This window comes from Lemur catta, chromosome 21 (assembly GCF_020740605.2).
Source record: "Lemur catta isolate mLemCat1 chromosome 21, mLemCat1.pri, whole genome shotgun sequence".
Lineage (NCBI taxonomy): Eukaryota > Metazoa > Chordata > Mammalia > Primates > Lemuridae > Lemur > Lemur catta.
The window spans coordinates 11,505,887-11,523,492 of NC_059148.1; the positions used below are offsets into that span (position 1 = coordinate 11,505,887).

At 63.7% G+C, this 17,606-nt stretch overlaps 1 protein-coding gene across 2 annotated transcripts; it reads left to right on the top strand.

Moving 5' to 3' along the window:
* Positions 1 to 1,745: 1,745 nt before the first annotated feature.
* GGT1 (gamma-glutamyltransferase 1) lies at positions 1,746 to 17,496 on the top strand. Of its 2 annotated transcripts, none has more exons than XM_045534220.1 (14): positions 1,746 to 1,834; positions 6,581 to 6,742; positions 7,146 to 7,347; positions 8,108 to 8,238; positions 8,363 to 8,449; positions 11,034 to 11,226; positions 11,549 to 11,706; positions 12,614 to 12,763; positions 13,251 to 13,387; positions 15,905 to 16,092; positions 16,326 to 16,453; positions 16,556 to 16,668; positions 16,750 to 16,863; positions 17,182 to 17,496. In XM_045534220.1, exons 3-14 carry the CDS (start codon positions 7,184 to 7,186, stop codon positions 17,326 to 17,328), a joined length of 1,710 nt encoding a protein of 569 aa, XP_045390176.1. In that variant the 5' UTR covers positions 1,746 to 1,834; positions 6,581 to 6,742; positions 7,146 to 7,183; the 3' UTR covers positions 17,329 to 17,496. The 2 variants fall into 2 exon arrangements, with proteins under 2 accessions (XP_045390176.1, XP_045390175.1); XM_045534219.1 differs by having other exon boundaries at positions 7,180 to 7,347.
* Positions 17,497 to 17,606: the final 110 nt, after the last annotated feature.

Below are 17,606 nucleotides of genomic sequence, written 5' to 3' on the forward strand. Positions count from 1 at the left end.
AGTTGCTATGATGCTTGCATTTGAAGACAGTTTCATTTAGTCTACCAAGAGTCTCCCTGGTGCAGGAAACCTGGGGACACAAAATGCCCTGGATGATGTCAGCTTTCTGTTCCCAGGGGTCCCTGAGATGCCGTCCTGGCAGTTCTGGAGCATGGGTCAGATGCTGCTTGCATCTGGACCCACTCGCCTTGCCCAATCATTGCGAAGCTCATGACCGCAATTCAGGATGTCATGGCTCTGCCAGCCGTGTCCCTCACGGTGGCCCCCCTAAGGCATGAGGCTTTTCAGGTGATTCCTGGCACTCAGGTGCAGTCAGCTTCCTGGAGCTGACAGTGGGGTGGGGCACGGGGGAGGCTGCAGTGAGATGCCAGTTGCAGGAAGTGGTTTGCTCGGCCTTTGCTGTGTCATGGGACCTTGTTCTGCCCAGTGGCTTGAGCAGGTCCCTTCCCCTCTCGGGCTATGGTTTCCTGTGCTGGGAGCTCTCTTCTTGTCCCACTTTCCCAGATACAGAGGGGCGCACACCCAAGCCTGCGGGAACAGGCAGGGTCTTGGAGGCCACTGTGGGCCCATTCCTCAGAGGGGAGGCTGGGCCAGGTGCTGAGCCTCCCACGGACCGGCCCTCTGAGCCTCCTGTCTGGCCAAGGCCCCCAGGCGCTATGGGCTGCTGGTACCAGCACCGCAGGGATGATTAGGAGGTGAAAGGCACTGGGACGGGGCTGGCACTCCCATGCTGGCTTGGCAGCTGCCCCTGGCTGAAGGCCAGCTTGGCCCTGGAAGGCGCCTCAAGGAGCAAGGACACGGAGAGCCCAGCTCAGCTGGCCCCCACCAGCACTCCCTTCTTCCCACGGCCCCCTGCCCTCTGCCGCCTTCCTGGAACTGGCCAAGGAGCTAATGAGAACCCACTGGGGTCTTAATGAGTCAGCCAGGGTTAATGGGTTACCCGGCCCAGTGACACATTCACCAGCCTCCCAGGGCTCTCAAAGTCCAGACTGGCCTGGACTTCAAGGTCTAAGCTAGGCTACCCTGTTTTCCGGCCTTGACACCTCAGGGCTCAGGAAGGGCTCAGGGAGGTCAAGAGGTCCCCCTTGAGCCCTCACGGTTCCTGGAGAAGCCTCTAGTTGCAGGCCTCAGGCTCAAGTGCTTCCTTCCGCCCGCCTGGTCCTCCCAGTCCAATCCCAGCTCGGTGGGGCTCCCCGGGGCCCCATCCTGGTGTCAGCCCCTTCCGCAGGGCTCCTCCTCCTTGGCTGGCCATGCTGTGTCCTGCTGGCCAGGCTGGGGCTCCTTGAGGGAAGAATCTGGAGGGGCCAGGATTGGATGGGCGAATGGATGAGTGAATGAATGAATGAGCTGAAGCCAGGGCCGGGCTGATGGTGGCGATTCTGGCAGGCAGAAGACCACATGTGGACCTAGATCTGCGGGCTGCGAGGTTTGGGTCTGCCAGCGCCTGGGGGCCCCGCCCCATCTCATCAGGGGGACAGAGCAGGCTGAGACCCGGCCTCATTCAGCCCCACCCTCAGAGTGCAGTCTCTCATTCAGGGTTTGAGACCCCAGTGGGCTCAGTTGTCCCAGGTCACACAGCCCCAGGGACAGGACCAGGAGCCAGCCCTCTTCTCACCTGGAACAGTTCCTGTGCCTTTAAAGCCTCCCCCCACCCCAGGCCGCAGGGGGAGGGAGGGGAGGAGCTGGGTCGCAGCAGGGGATAGGGACTTAGTTGGTTTTGGGTGTGCAGTTGGATGACCAGCCCGGAAGTCAGGTGAGCCAAGGTGCATCTGGCTGTGCCCCAGCGCTGTGTGACCCAGCAGTACCACTCACCCTCTCTGAGCTGCTGGACATCGTAGGTGGGGGAGCTCGGGCGTGGGGGCTCCTGGGAGGGCCTGGGTTCCATTCTCAGCTCTGCCATATGCCGGCTGCACTCTAGAGGCGCCCCTCTTCCTCCGGGAGCCTCAGTTTATGCGCGCCTGTGCAGTAGGAGTGAGGTTCGTGGGAACGGGTCCTGCAGAGGGACGGCACAGGTGGGCAGAGCCCCCGCTTCTCTGTCTGACCGGGGGCCTGTGTTTCTCGTCTGAGAAGTGGGCTTGAGACTCTGCCTGCCCGGGCTTTCTGGCCAGCTCTGCCGCAGGGGCGAGGCGGTGGAGGAGGGCTGGGGTGGAGCCACCTGAGAAGCAGCCCTTGAAGAAGCCACAGCTCCCAGGAAGTGGACTTGGCAGTAAGAGAGAGGAGTGCAGCACGGAGAAACTGAGGCCCGGGAGGATCCAGCAGCCACGGGTGGGGGTGGGGACCTGCCCTGGAGCGGAGCTGCAGCTGTGATGGGGGCTGGGGGCCACGTGTCCTTGGGCCATGCTCGCCCCTGTCTGGGCGCTGGCAATGGGTGGGGGTGGGGCGGGGGCGGTTGTGCAAGGGGTCATTGCCCAACTCCAGGGGGCGCCCGCCGCCTCATGGTCATCACATGTAGCGCCTTCCACAGGTTTCCGGCAGGTGGAACTTATCAAGTCTTAGCGAAGGGGCGTTTTTCTTTAAATCCCAACCCTGTGCCGCCACAGTAGGCAGCGTGGGGGACACTTTCCAACTCCGGGTCTGGGTGGCAGTGAGCGTCCCGTCCAGGGGTGGAGGCAGACTGGGGAGGCGGCTCTGTGCTGGGGGCTGGTGGGGGCAGGGCGTGTGGGCCCCGGTCCCACTTGTGGTCCGCATGCCTCCTGGGGCCAGCTGACCTTGGGCCAATCGATTTTGCCTAATCCTTGGTTTCCTGTCTGTTAATGGGTTTGGGGCTGTGCCCCAGTTTCACCCTTGTGATTCTGGGGTTGCAGTGACACAGCCGTCGAGCTGGGTTGGAGGATTAACAGGGGAACTCTGGGCTGGCTGCTCTGCCTGGCTCTTCCTCATGCTCCCCTCGGCTGAGTCCTGAGAACCTGCCCTGCTCAAAGTCAGTGTCTCGGGGTGAGTGAGGCTTGCACACTTCTGGGGATGGGGAGCTCACCACCTCATGTGCCCACAACAAGAGCTGTGGGGTCTGGAGGAGACCTCTTGCCCAGCCCTGTAGTCTTTCCTTGGTTGACATGGTTTCCTATTCTTCCCTAGGTCCCCTCTCTGCATGTAGTGGGTGGAGGGCTGGACAGGACAGAATGTGACACACTTGGCATGTGAGGAAGGGCCTCCTTTGTTCTGTAGGTCATACCTCTGTTGACATGGCCATTGATAAGGTGCCTCCCCTCCCTGGACCCTGCCAGCTGCTGCCAGGCTTCATCTGTGGCCCTATTCTCGTTGAGGTCACCTGTTGGGGTCTGGGCCATCCTCTGCCCACTCAGACATTCTTTCTGCCCTCCAGCTGCTACTGATCCTGCCATGTCTTGTACCACCTCAGGCAGGGAGGAAACTGCCGAGCAGGCTAGGGACAGAGCCCTGTGGCTCTCCACTGCAGACCCCTCCCAGCCGACTACCCTGGAATGCAGCCACGCAGGCAGGGCCAAACCCCTGACGGTCCTGTCTGATGTCCAGCCCTCACGGGCAGGTCCTGGGGCTTTGGTCCCCGGTTCCTGCCCTGTCCATCTTCCCCTCCACCCTCGAGCCGTTGAGGATTCCATGGGAGAATTTGGTGGGTTCTGTCCAGAGCCCGCTCAAGGGCACTGGGTGACAGAATAAGGCCCGTGATGGCAGTGTGAGCCAGGCAGGCTGCAAAACCCGGCCGGATTCCATGTCCCCTTCCGTGAGCTCAGGCAGCCTTGAAGGAGGATGGTGGAGTAGGTGTTACCGCCTCAGATGGAGGCTGCAGGGGCTCCTGGGCACCCTAGGCACAGCTGGCCGGGGGTGGGGAAGGGAGCCATGACTCAGGGAGTCTCTGACCCTTATCCTATGGGTCCAAGGTCCCCTGGGGCCAGGCCCGCAGCTGTTCCTGGCTCAGACTTCCGTGGTGGGCTTGTCAGGGACATGCCGCTAAAACCAAGTGGCCAAGCTTGCCCTGCTGGGCTGAGGGACTTTGGGCCTGCCTTTCTCGGCTGTTCAGGTGGTCCCTTGGTCTGGGGTGCCAACGTTCCTGGGTGGGTGGCGGAACCAGCCTGGATGCTGGAGCCCCGGGCCTGTTCCAGGGACTCACCGTCGGTACCTGGCAGCAGCCTGTGGTGAGTCCTCTTAGGCCCGGGCTCTGGTCTGGTGTCAGGAACCATCTCTGGGGCACTGTCAGGCTCTGAGTTCAGACACTCTGGACAGGGAAGGGAGAGCCAGGGGGGGCCCCTGCCTGGGACTCGCTGGAGGGGTGCACAGGCCGAGGGAACCGAATCTGGGAGGGGGAGCCCCTGTCCCAGGCTCACAGCACCTCCTGCCCAGGGCCCTCCCAGGGCTGCGTGAATGTTAGTCACCTGGTGACAGGCCGAGTCACCGCACCTCCTTGCTGACGTGACATCAGCCTCCCCGTGCTCCCTGGCAGGCGGGACCTCTGTGAGAGCACTGCCTGTCCCACACCCTACGCAGACGCCTTCAGCTGCCCCTCGGGGATGCTGGGGGCCCCCCGGCTGGCCCCTTGTCCCCTCTGCGACTAGGTAAGCCCCTGGGTCCTCCGGCCCCTCCTGCGCCTTTCCCGCCTCTGCTCCCCCTGGAGGTGCCCAGCCCCGATCCCAGTGCTGATTCGGAGGCCCCCTGAGGAGCTCTGCAGGGCCGCGCCTGCCAGTGGGGGGGCCCGGCCAGTTCGGTGGCCGGGACTTTCCCAGGAGGACAAGTCTGCCTCTTCCTCCCAGGCGGTGCAGCCCAGAGCTGTCTTCTAAGGAAGAGGAGCTCTCCTGGGCCCCCGCCGCCCCCGGGCTTCAGGTACGCCCACCAGCGTCACAGGAGGGGGTCTGGGTTTGAGGCCAAGCGCAGCTCCTGACCGGCTCTCTGGCCTCGGTTTCCCCTCCTGACAGCGACGTGGGTGAGAGCCAGGCCTCTGGGTTTGGATATTCTTTCTGTGAGTCTTTGAGAGACGTTGGGGGTGGAGGGTGGGAAATGGAAGCCCGGGCCCCCAGCAGGGTGTCTTCCGCCAGGCTGGGGACATCTGCCTGCCGGAGGCTGGGCCGGCCCTCCCTGCTGCCCTGGGAGGAGGGGGGCACTCCCCTCCCCTCGCTCCCTGGCGGTCTCAGCCTTGCTGGGTACCCCCTGCTCCTTGGGGAGCCCACTTGGGCCTTTGGGTAGACAGATGGACAGACAGACGGCTGGACAGGGAAGGCTGGAGCGTAGACCTCAGGGGTCACGGCTGGCTCTCCCCAGGGCCCCAAGGAGAGGCTCAGCTCAGGTGCCCAAGCCCGAGAGAGATGAGGCCATGTCCCCAGGGTGCCCAGCGTGGCCCGGCACAGTGGATGGGACGAGGCCCCCACCCCTCCACATGTGATAAGAATGTTCTGTGTCTCTGACAGATAGATGCCACCATCCGTGGCCCAGCTCCTAAGGCCCCTCAGCCCTCCCAGCATGGCTGTCTCTGTCAGGAGCCCTTAACTGTGACCCGGGCTCCCCTCCAGGGCCCAGGGTGTCAGAGTGTGCAGAGGGCTGTCGGGCCCATGGGCCAGCGAGGACGGCAGGGCCACCGGCTGCTTTTTGGAGGACTGGGGGGGGGGCGGTGTGGCGGGGGGATGCAGGGAGGGGCGTGCAGTGGGCCAGGCCAGAAGCAGGTGGCGCCTGGATCCAGGCTGCTGTGGCCAGGGTGCGGAGGGGGCACTGTGGACACTGGACACGCCTGGGGCTGTGGGGCAGGGGTCCCTGCAAGACCAGCGCCAGGCCCTCTGCCCCAAGGTTCTGCATCCATGACTGGGGTGGACGACTCTGTGCTTTCCCCTGCGCGATGAGGGGTCAAATGCTATCCGCCATTGTCCCCAGGCTCCCTAAGCCTGGGGTGGGGACAAGCCTTCCACACTGCTGTCTGGAATGCCCCCTGTGTGTGGGGAGCGCAGGGGACTCCACTGCTAGACCAACTCTGGGACGCTGTCTCTGCCTCTGAGTTGAGATGCTCGGAACAGGGACGGGGCGAGCAAAGCAGAGGGGACCCCAGCCCTGGCTCGCTGGAGGGACGCCGCCCTTTGGAGGGAACTGGGTCTGGGAGAGGGGAGCCCCTACCTGTGTCACCACATACCTCTTCCCTGTTGGGCTCACACCCGTCACTTGCTGCCACAGCCACAGGGACCCAAGGGTCCCTGGTGTCCCCTGCACAGCCTGAAAAGATGTTCCCCGGTGCAGCGTGCTGGTAACTGCAGCCCCCTCCTTCACAACGCCCCACAAGCGAGGTCACTGTCATCCCGGCGGGACAGTCTGGCAACTTGCCCCAGCCCCACAGCAGGTGGCTGCATCCCCTCAGCCTTCATTGCCACGCTCAGCCCCGCAGCCTGGGCTTGTGCCGAAATGCCCCGTCCCCCTCGCCCTGCTCTGTGCAAAACCCTCTCCGGCTGCGCCTGGGAGAAGCGCTGGGAGGATTTATGGAATCACGTGGGCCTCTGGTGGCGTCTTCGGCTCCAGAGTTCAACTGGAGTCAGAGAAACCAGCCAGAAGCTGAGGGGGGAGTCACATGGAGCCCCCCGGAGAGGGCTGGACCGGGTGGCTTCAGGTACACCCATTCCCCCTTGATTTTCAGGAGAACGAGGAGGCTGCCTGGGTGGGGAGTCTCTGGAGAAGATTCGGTGGCCACAGGTGCCTGCAGCGTGTGAGGGAGACATCAGTCATTTCAGCCAAAGCCTCCCATCTTTCAAGGCCACCTCCCCAGGCGAGGCTTGGGGCTCCCATCTGCTGCCACACGGTGAGTCCCAGCCCCATCCAGCAGGTCTGATTTCAGGAGGGGACCGTGGAAGCTGAGCCCCATGCTCTGGGGGGGGGCACTCGGGGAACCCCTGGACAGTGCCAGGCTCTGGGCTGAGGTGGGGGACACAGGAGGGATCAGGCCTGTCCACCCTGGAGCTCCCCGCTAAGCAGTGGAGGCTCGGCCGCTAGGAGGGGCTCCTGAGGTCTGTGGGCTCCCGGGACGGGCCCTGAAGATAAGCAGGGAGGGCTTGGGAGGACAGAGACGGCCCGGAGCTCCTGCATAGGGCCTGGCCCGGGCAAAGGTCTGGGGGCCGAACAGCCCGCACGTGTCCTGGGAGGCTGGAAGGAGGCACAGGCCTGTGTTCCCGAGGCCTGACTTTAGACTGTGCCCCGCGGGGGAGGGGCCTGACCCGGTCCCCGCCCACCCCGCGGCAGAGCCATGAAGAAGCGGTTCGTGGTGCTGGGCCTGCTGGCCGTGGTCCTGGTGCTGGTCATCGTCGGCCTCTGCCTCTGGCTGCCCTCGACCTCCAGGGACGCTGACCGCCATGTGTACCCCAGGGCAGCCGTGGCTGCGGATGCCAAGCAATGCTCAGAGATCGGGAGGTGAGCGGGGCTGCCCGACCCGGCAGGGTGTGGGGTGGGGTGGGGACGTGGCCCTGGAGGACAACCCTGTAAGTGAACCCTCGCCCCTCCGAGACTCAGCTTCCCCACCTGTAAATGGGCTGCCTAAACAAGTAGTGTCTGATGTGCGTGGAGTGCCTGTCCTTTCCCTGCACCCTCACTGTAGCCTGTGGTCAGGGGAGAAGGGGACAGTGACCCTGAGGGCAAGGTGTGGGTCCCCCAGAGCCCAGCAGGGCCCCTTTTCCCAGTTCTAAGAATCTCTGTTTCTCTGGACGAACGCCACTGTTTGATTCTATTTTAGACTCCTATTGCACATTGTGTATAAAAATCACTTCCCATCTAAAGACTTAAACAGAAAAAAAAAGTCATTAATAAAACATAGCAATTTCCCATTCTTTTTTTCAAAAGTCATATACATTTGTTTGCTTAAAAAAGAGGAGACTGTAAGCCTTTAAAACAAAAACTCACCGGGCGTGGTGGCTCACACCTGTAATCCCAGCATTTTGGGAGGTGGCGGTGGGAGGATTGCTTGAGGCCAAGAGTTGAAGACCAGCCTGGGCAACATAGTGAGACCTCGTTTCTACAAAGAATACAAATAAATAAATAAGAAACAAAAACTTGCATGGACTCCTCTTCCATCCTCCCTTGGGCAGGGCGGCCAGACAGGTGGGCGGGTGGGCGGCAGGGTGTGTGCGGTGGGGACAGCAGCCTGCAGGTTCTCACCCCAAGACGTGCCACGCAGGGACATGCTGCAGGAGGGCGGCTCGGCGGTGGACGCAGCCATCGCGGCCCTGCTGTGCGTGGGGCTCATGAATGCCCACAGCATGGGCATCGGGGGTGGCCTGTTCCTCACCATCTATAACAGCACCACACGTGAGTGCCCGGGGAAGGGCACGGGAGGCTTGGGGCTGGGGGCAGCCCAGCAGGGTGGCCCCTGGGCTCCAGTGCGGGGTGAGGGTTGGCGTGAGTCCTCCTGCCTACCTGCTTCTCCTTCCAGGAAAAGCTGAGGTCATCAATGCCCGAGAGGTGGCCCCCGGGCTGGCCTCCACCAACATGTTCAACAGCTCGGAGCTGTCTCAGGAGGGTGAGTGGGTCGGGGTGGGGGTGCAGAGCCGGCACGAGCTGCTGGGAAGGGGCCCTGCCCTCACAAGCGTGCCCCTGTCTGGAGCCCAGGAGCAGCTCTAGCACCTTCCATCCCTCCTGGCCCCCTAATGTAAGGTCAGCACCATCCCTGGAGGGAAAAGGGACAGGAGTGTCTGTTATTTCGACTCAGGCCTTGCAGGGCCACCCTGTGGCAGCACAGGACAGGATACTTATTAAGATACCAACTGTCACATGCCAGGGCTCGCTGGGGCCGGCACCCTGCTTGGAGCTTTTCACCAACGAGACCCCATATCCCCCTGTGCCCTTGGGGGTAGGGGATGCTGTGTTGACGCCCGTTTTACAGGTAGGGGCGCTGAGGCCCAGAGAGGTTATGCAAGTGGGCTGAGGTCACACAGCTGGGAGGTGGTGAAGCTAAAATTGAACCCAGGCTTTCTAAACCCTGTGTTTTCAACAGGCATCCCATTCATTCATTCATTCATTCATCTGTGGGGATAGCTCTCTGGAGTACGGGGTGAAGTCTCTCTTTTCTTACCTGGCCTTACGTGGAGAGGAGGGCCCCAAAGTCCCCAGGTAGCTGAGGGAAGCGAATGTCCTCCCAGGGCGCCCCTCAGAGGAGGCAGGATGGACCGCAGCACAAAGACTGGAGGGACGGAGGGGCCAGGCACACCCCAGCACGTCCAGCACCCCAGGCAGGCGTCCCGGGCGCTGCCCTTTCAGTGGTCCCCTTGGGGTCCTCCCCAACATACAGAATCTCCGATGTTTTTACACTCACGGAGATACTCGGAACCTATGGAATTTAAATCACTCAGAGTATGAGTGTGTTGGAATTTTACAGACTTAGCATCTCATGGACGCTCGGAATTCATTTATTTAACTGGGGACTTATTGAGCACATGTTAAAGTGCCAGGTGCTGTTCTGGAAGCCGGGGTACAAATAGACAGCAGGTGGAGTCTGTGGCGTGGTCAAGGTGACATCCAGGTGGAGAAGACAGAGACGATCAGACACTGCGGAGAAAGCGGAGCTGGAGGGCCCAAGGGCGGGGGCTCCCCCGAGGGGACCTGGCCCGGGAGGGGACGTCTGAGCAAAGACCCAGAGGCAGGGTGGGGTGAGGGAGGCTGTGCCAGTGTATAGTGGGTGAGCGAGTGGTCCAGCCAGGACGGGTGGGGACAGAGCCCTTCGGGGAGCCGGGGAGGCTGCAGCAGGTGACCCAGGAGTAGGAGGACAGGGGGTCAGAGGGTGGCCCTTGCAGGTCATGTGAAGCCCCTGACTCTCGTCCGGGTGAGGTGGGGGCCCTAGCGGCGTCTGAGTGGAGGGGGTGGGTGGCCTCTGGCTAACAGGCCCCTTGGGCTGCTGAGTAAGGGGCAGGAAGCAGGCGGCACCTGCCCGGAGGTCCCTGCAGTAATCCGCAGAGAGACGAGGGGGTGGGAAGGGGCTGATGCCGGACACACCTGGACGGTGAGAAGGGTCGGGTGTGCAGCTCGTGTGGGGCGTCCCGTCTGTACCTGGAAGGACGGGTGGCCCGACCAGAGACAGGCAGGGCTGGCGGGAAGCAGGTTGGAGCGGACACTCGAGCTGGGAGATGACCGAGAGTGGCAGGTGGAGGAGAGCGGAAGGAGATGGGGGAGGCTGAGAGGGGCGCTGGGTCTGGCAGCGCGGGGGTCGCTGGTGCGTCTGAGCAGGGCGGTGTGAGCGCCTGACTGGCCCGAGGTCAGGAGAGGATTTTTTAAGGTGGGGGGAACCGTGTGCTGGGTGTCGGACCTCCCGAAACGGCAGCTCCCAGAAACTGCACCAGCTTCGCGGTGGCAGAGATGGTTCTGGAGCTGCAGCTGCCAAGCCTGGGAGTAGCCAAGGTGGCACTTGTCATCTCAGGGTGGCAGCAGGAGGGTCCCTGGGGGGGGGGCTTGGCTGTACTTTTCTGGGCTCAGGGTGTCGTGCCCAAGTGGGCAGCGGGGCTTGGTGGGGAGGCAGGCCCTGGGCTGTTTCCGATGGAACTGGGGGCGCCTTAGAAGTCAGAACTGGAAGGCAAAGCTGTGCATAGTCAGCCGGGGAAACTGAGGCCCAGAGAGGGAACAGGGCAGAGATTAAGGCTCGGGTCCTGCTTCTGGGACGGCAGGAGAGAGGAAAGGGGGCCCTTTCCTGGGGCTGGCTCGGCCTTGCGGGCAGCTGGGCTCGACTGAGCTGGAGCCGGCGGGGCCCGGTCTCGCCGTGCCGGGGTCCAGCTGGAGCCCACGAGTCTTGAGGGACGAGCGGCCTCGTGGCTGGGACTGAGAGCTGGGAGGGGTCTGGCTCCCCTGAGTCTCACTGCGCGGCCGTGGCCTGGCACAGGACTTCAGACACGGAGGCGCCTGCGGAGACAGACACTAATCCCGGGACAGGGAAACCCAGCCCGCGTCCGAGACCCCTGTCCCCACACACTCCCGCCTGCCCAGCCCAGACAGGACCTGAAAGCTCCCTTTGCTCCCGAGTCCCTCCGGCCCTGTCTGGGGAATGGGTCGGGGAACGTGGCTGCGAGAGACCCTGACGTCCCCGTCCCGGGGCGCTAACCGGGGCGCTCTGTCCCCAGGTGGGCTGTCGGTGGCGGTTCCCGGGGAGATGCGCGGCTACGAGCTGGCGCACCAGCGGCACGGGCGGCTGCCCTGGGCGCGCCTCTTCCAGCCCAGCATCCAGCTGGCCCGCCAGGGCTTCCCCGTGGGCAAGGCCTTGGCCGCAGCCCTGAACAGCAAGCGAGACGCCATCCAGAGCCAGCCCGCCTTGTGGTACGTCTGTGTCGCAGCCCCCGGGGCCCCTGCAGGCCATGAGCAGCTGGCAGAGCTGCGTCTTGCTTTCAGGAACCTGCGCGGATGGGGGCCCGGGGGTCGAGGACGTGTAGACCCTTCCCACTGAGCCTGGGGCTTGGGGCCCAAGGTAGATACCGTGGCCACCATGTGTCCTGAGTGGCAGGGGCCTGGCCAGAAGGGGCACCAGGAGGCTGAGCCCCAAGTGACGGGGACACTTACCGTCCACGCTTCGTTCTCAGTCCCCTGGTGTGGGTGGGCGAGGGGGTGTCTGGCTGCCTTTCACACTAGCCCCCTGCCGCAGCGAGGTGTTCTGCCGGGACGGCAAGGTACTCCAGCAGGGGGAGACGCTGACCCTGCCGCGGCTGGCCGACACCTACGAGGCGCTGGCCCGCGAGGGCGCCCAGGCTTTCTACAACGGGAGTCTCACGACACAGATTGTGAAGGACATCCAGGCGGCCGGTGAGCGGGTGACTTGGGCCTGGGTGAGGAACCCCGCAGAGGGAACCCTGAGCCAGGGCCCAGAGCCCTGGGGTCCTCCTGTCCTGCCTGGGCCCTCGGGGAGCTCCTGGCTGGGTCAAGGCCGAGAGAGGCCGTATGGTCCAGGAGAGAAAGTCCTTATGGGTTAAATGCAGGGGCCGGGGCAGGGGAAGTGCTAGAGTGCAGACTGAGGATCCAGGAGGACTTCCTGGAGGAGGTGGTGGCTGAGCTGCTGATAACTTTGTTAGGTAGAGAGAGGAAGGGATTCTGAGCGGAACGAATAGCTTGGGCTAAGGTCTGGGGAGGGGCAGTTTGATTCACTGGGAGAGTCACCAGGGATGAGGGGCGGCTTGGTAGGAGGGGCCTTGTGGGGCAGGGGCCTGGGAGCTTGGCTGTGGCCTTCTTCATGTTGTTGTCACTGTTTCATGGAGGAGGGTGATTAGCAGGTTGCCCTTTACTACTGAGGCTGGAACTTGGGCGGTCAGTGCCCTGTGTGCCTGGAGCTGGCTCCCTGGAGGTTATGAGCCTCCCGCGACCCACCCATTCATCCCCGGAGGACGGGGCTGAGCGGGGGGTGGGGGGGTGGGGGCAGGAATTCTGCACTCAGAAAAGACCCTCTGGCCACAGAGGAGAGGAGGCAGACCGGGAGGCCAGCCAGCCAAGCAGGTCGAGGGCGGCTGGCCTGGGCCTGGCCGTGGGTAGTGAGTGCCCTCAGGGAGGACAGAGGGGCCAGGAGGGCGTGGGCCGGTGGGGTGTGGGCAGGGCTCCAGCCTGGTAGCCCCTTCCAAGGTGCACCCCGCCCTCCCTGCTACGGTGCAGGTGCGTCCCGCCACCACCACCACGGTGCGGCCCCGTCCCCGTGTCCACCCGAGCTGCTGTCCCTTTGCAGGGGGCATTGTGACGGTCAAGGACCTGAACAACTACCGCGCTGAGCTGATCGAGCACCCGGTGAACATCAGCCTCGGGGACACAGTCCTCTACGTGCCCAGCGCGCCGCTCAGCGGGCCCGTGCTGGCTCTCATCCTCAACATCCTCAAAGGTGAGGGGCCGCGACCCTGCCTCTCCCTCCCCACGCTCCACCGCTGCTCAGCTCGGCCGGCCTGGGTCCTGCGTCCTCCCCTGAGCTGTGCCCCTGCCCCATGGCTCGCCGTGTCCCGCAGGGGGCAATGCAGAGTGACCAGGGCACGGTGGGCACTGCCCCGGGGCTGGAGGAGGAAGAAGAGCTGTCGGGAGGGAGAGGAGTGTGGGAGTTCCGGGCCAGGGGGCCTGGTCCAGAGGGCGTCCCCGGTAAACCTATGATCTGTGACATCTCAGACCACCTGGCCCTGTGGCTGAGGCATGCGCCCCAGGCCCGGGGAGCCCTTGCCTTATTTCATCCATAAACGGCCTTCTGAAGCGGCCACTGCTGTTGGTTATCAAACATTCCCCCTCTCGAGGTGGGCAAAGGGGCTGGGGGAGGTGTCAACCCTCTGAGCCCCTCCGAGCCCCGGGAGCCTGCCAACGTGCACCTGGCTCTGACCAACCAGGGTACAACTTCTCCCGGGAGAGCGTGGAGACGCCCGAGCAGAAGGGCCTCACCTACCACCGAATCGTGGAGGCTTTCCGGTTCGCCTACGCCAAGAGGACCCTGCTGGGGGACCCCAAGTTTGTCAATATGACTAAGGTAAGGGGAGAGCTAGGCCCCAGAGGGCGCGGGGCCTGCTGTAGAGGCAGCAGGTGGGCTCCTGGGGCCACTGCAGCCTTGTGTCTGCTTTATGAATCTATTCCTGCCACCGACTGTGGTTGCGGGCCTGCTGTGTGCTGGGGTGGACTGGCCACCCCGAGTCTTGGTCTCTGGCCCATGGAGCTCACAGTGTGGGGAGGGACAGGGGAGACAGACTTGACAGTGGGCAATTAGTGCCCTCCCATTCTGGTCACACTCCTGCCACAGGGCCTTTGCATATGCTGTGTCCGTGGCCTGGAAGGTTCTGGAGTGGCCAACACTGAGATCAAGAATGCACGGAGGCGTTGCAGCCCTCAGGGATGATGACAAGGAGGGGTGAGGGGGAGAGGCCAGGTGGCAGAGGGCTTGGCCGCCTGCTCTCCGGTCACTTCAAGGAACTAACGCTTCCCAGATCCCCACTGGTGCCCCACTCACCCACCAGGTGCACTAGCTCCATGCTGGGCCTCCACGGGGACCCCTGTCTTGTCCCCTTCCATCGAGGGACATTACATCCCTTCTTTCCCACTGGGATCCCCGGCATGGAGGTGGACCTGTAGACCCCTCACGCCGCCCCATGGTCTCAGGGGAGGGCCCTGAGCTGCCCAGCAGGTGAATTCTCTTTCCTGGCGAGAATCTGCACCCCATGCCACGGCCAGTGACCTGGCGTCTTGTCTCTCGGAGGGGACGGAGCCACCGCAGTGCACCCCCCTGGCACCTCTTGGCTCCGGCCAGCCCGTCCGTCCACCCATGCGCTGGCTCAGGGCACCACGGCCGCCATGCTCTCTCTGCCTCTGACCGGTTTCCCTCTGTAGCGCATCATTCCCGCAACAGAGGCAGCTGCTGTTGCTCCAGAACCTTCCACCTCTGCTCCCCTAGGGCAAACATGGCCGGGCTCCGTGCTCTCTCCCTTCAGGCTCCCCTCTTCCTCACGCCACCCCCACACCACCAGATACCCAGGTCCAGCCTCAGTTTCCCCTTCAGGCCCCTTTCAGCAGCATCTCACACAGCCGACCCTACTCTCCCTCTTTCCTCAACTTTGCATTTTGCAAATGTGCACACCTACAAAAATGCTTTAAAAAACCCCCAAAATGTCAGCGCCCACCCTGTTCCCTTCCACGGGAGCCCCCAGTGTGGAGACCCTGGCGGATTTCCTGACTCTGTCTGCCCTCTGCCCCCCGGCCCCCGCCCCCCGGTCGATATCCGTGTCTTTTCTGAGTGATTGGACAGTAAGTTGCTGATGTCACACTTGGGGGTGTGACTCCTACAAGGGAGGACCCGGCACCCCAAAGCAGCCAGAAACCCCGTGTCAGGGCGATGTCACCTGTCACACACTCGTGTGGGATCTCCCCCAGGCCCCGCGTCCTCTGGGTCCAGGATCGTCAGTCACACTTGCAGTTGGCTGTGCGGGCTCTGTCGTCCCCTAGCCTGCGGTGGACCCCTTGGCTGTGTCGCTGACTTTCACAGCCCAGGGCGGCTGCCCTGGAGAATCTCCCACATCCTGGATTTGTCTGTCTGTCTGCTTGGGAGCAGATTCAGGCGGAAACGGCTTTCCCTTGGGTTGGTCGGTTCATCCGTGGGATGTCACTGAACCCGTCTTGCGGCACATCCTTTGGCCTCCAGGGGCCCTTCCTTGCTGTCTCCTTCTTCATCTCCTCCTCTGCTCTGTCTGTCCTCACTGCTGTCACCTTGGGGACCTTGGCCAGGCTTGTGGCTTTCAGCAGCCTCCCGCTGCCGTCACCTCCCCATTTACCTCCATCCTTATGCCCCTCATGGCCACCAGAGGGCCCCTGTGAAACACTCCCCTGGCGTGCTCACTCCTGCCCCACGCCTGTGTGTCACAGAGCAAGAGTCCTTGTGGGACTGCTGGATGGGCCCAGCCTGCATCCTCAGCCTCTTCTGCCCCTCAGCCCAGTCACTGTCTGCCTGTCACTCACAGGCCTGCTCCGCCTGCCCGAGGGTTTGGCATGGACCATTTAGACCTCATTTAGTATGTCACCTCCTCCAAGAAGCCCTCCCTGACCACTCTGTCCCCACCCATCTTTCTCAATCCTCCTTATCTGGCTTGCTGTTTCAGCACGTCCCCTGCCTGTGTTTGTTTTTCCCACCGTGAGGGCAGGAGCGTGCCTGTCTAGCCCCTGCTGACCTTCTAGTGCTGGGCACGTGATGCAAACTCCACAGATGTTTGCACGAACAAATGAATGAATGAACATGACAAGAGTCTAGATGCTTGAGGGTCCGACAGACAGACATTCAGAGTTGCTGGAATGCCGCAGAGACAGGGGCTGCAGAGAGCGGGTCAGGCTGCACACGTGAAGAGCTGGGCCTGACCCCGGGCCCTGGGAGCCACGGGAGATTTAGGGGCAGGAGGGTTGTGGTCAGAGCCACAGTCTGGGGGGCTTTCTGAGACCTGTTCGCACAACCCTGTGCCCCCTCCCCACCTCCCTCCACCTCCTCAGGCCGGCTCTGGGGTCTCGGCAGGTGGTTCTCAACATGACCTCTGAGTTCTTTGCGGCCCAGCTCCGGGCCCGGATCTCCGATGACACCACTCACCCGACCTCCTACTACGAGCCCGAGTTCTACACGCCCAACGATGGGGGCACCGCCCACCTGTCTGTCGTTGCGGAGGACGGCAGTGCTGTGTCTGCCACCAGCACCATCAACCTCTAGTAGGGGACGCCGGTCACCTGGGTGGGACAGGGCCGGGCCAGGTGGGCCAGGGCTGCCTGCGTGTCCCGTTAGGGGCTCCGACACCTCCTCCCATGGCAGGATACTGAGGCCCCACCTTGGGAGCTTGCCCTGGGCCTCCTGGGGAGTGAGTCTGAGCTTCGGGAGGGCCGGCAGGCCCCACAGGGCAGGGCTGGCCGGGCTGGGCACTGCGTCTGACCTGGCTGGGCTGCAGCTTTGGCTCCAAGGTGCGCTCGCCGGTCAGTGGGATCCTGTTCAACGACGAGATGGACGACTTCAGCTCTCCCAACATCACCAACGAGTTTGGGGTCCCTCCCTCGCCCGCCAATTTCATCCAGCCAGGTGTGGTATAGGGGTCAAGGGGCAGGGGCTTTGGGTGGGGAGGGGGCTGGTGGCCTGGGCAGGCAGCTGACTGGCACCTGTGTCCCCTCCTGCCGGCCTCAGGGAAGCAGCCACTCTCGTCCATGTGCCCGACCATCATAGTGGGCCCGGATGGCCATGTCCAGATGGTGGTGGGAGCCTCCGGGGGCACGCAAATCACCACAGCCACCGCACTGGTATGTGCCAGCCCCTGTCCTCCCCGCCCGCCCCGCCTCTGCCGCCCCGGGCCCTGCTGACCGCACACCCGGCCCCGCCAGGCCATCATCCACAGCCTGTGGTTCGGCTACGACGTGAAGCGGGCCGTGGAGGAGCCCCGGCTGCACAACCAGCTTTTGCCGAACGTCACGACGGTGGAGAAAGACATCGACCAGGTGGGCTGCGGGTTGGGGTAGCTGCGTCACCGTGTGGGGCCACAGGGCACCCTGGGCTGGAGCCCGGGATCTCCTGAGCCGTCACGGAGTGGACATTGGTGGGCGTCCTGCCCAGGCGGATGATCCTCGAGCCCGTCACCTGGGCCCCCAGGGCCATGAGGGCCGGGCCAGCTGCTGCAGCGAGACCCAATAAGCCAAGGTGCCCCCAGCTTGCTCGTCCTGGTCACTGGCCAGAAATGGCGCCCTCCAGGCTGCGGGGCCCGTGACCGCACAGACGTCTGGGCCCTGCTGAGGCCCCTCCCGCCCTCCCACCCCCAGGCAGTGGTTGCGGCCCTGGAGACCCGGCACCACCAAACCCAGGTCACCTCCACCTTCATCGCCGTGGTGCAGGCCATCGTCCGCACGGCCAGCGGCTGGGCAGCTGCCTCGGACCCCAGGAAAGGCGGGGAGCCTGCCGGCTACTGAGCGCTCAGGGTGGACGAGGCTGACCGGCAACCGGGGACCAGATGCTCGCCGGGCCGGGGGGACGCTCTGTGGGACGTGCTGCCCTGGGAGTGGCGGAGCAGAGCAATAAATGGGGGCCACCGCGCTGGGCTCTGGCAGCCTTCGTGGCCGGGGTCCCCGCCCTCTGGGCCTCAGTGTCCCGTGTGTGAATGGAGCCGTCCTGCTGGGGGGACAGAGGTGGGATCCGGAGGCGTTCGCGCCGCGGGCGCTGGAGCCGGGCCCAGCGTTTTCAGGAGGGG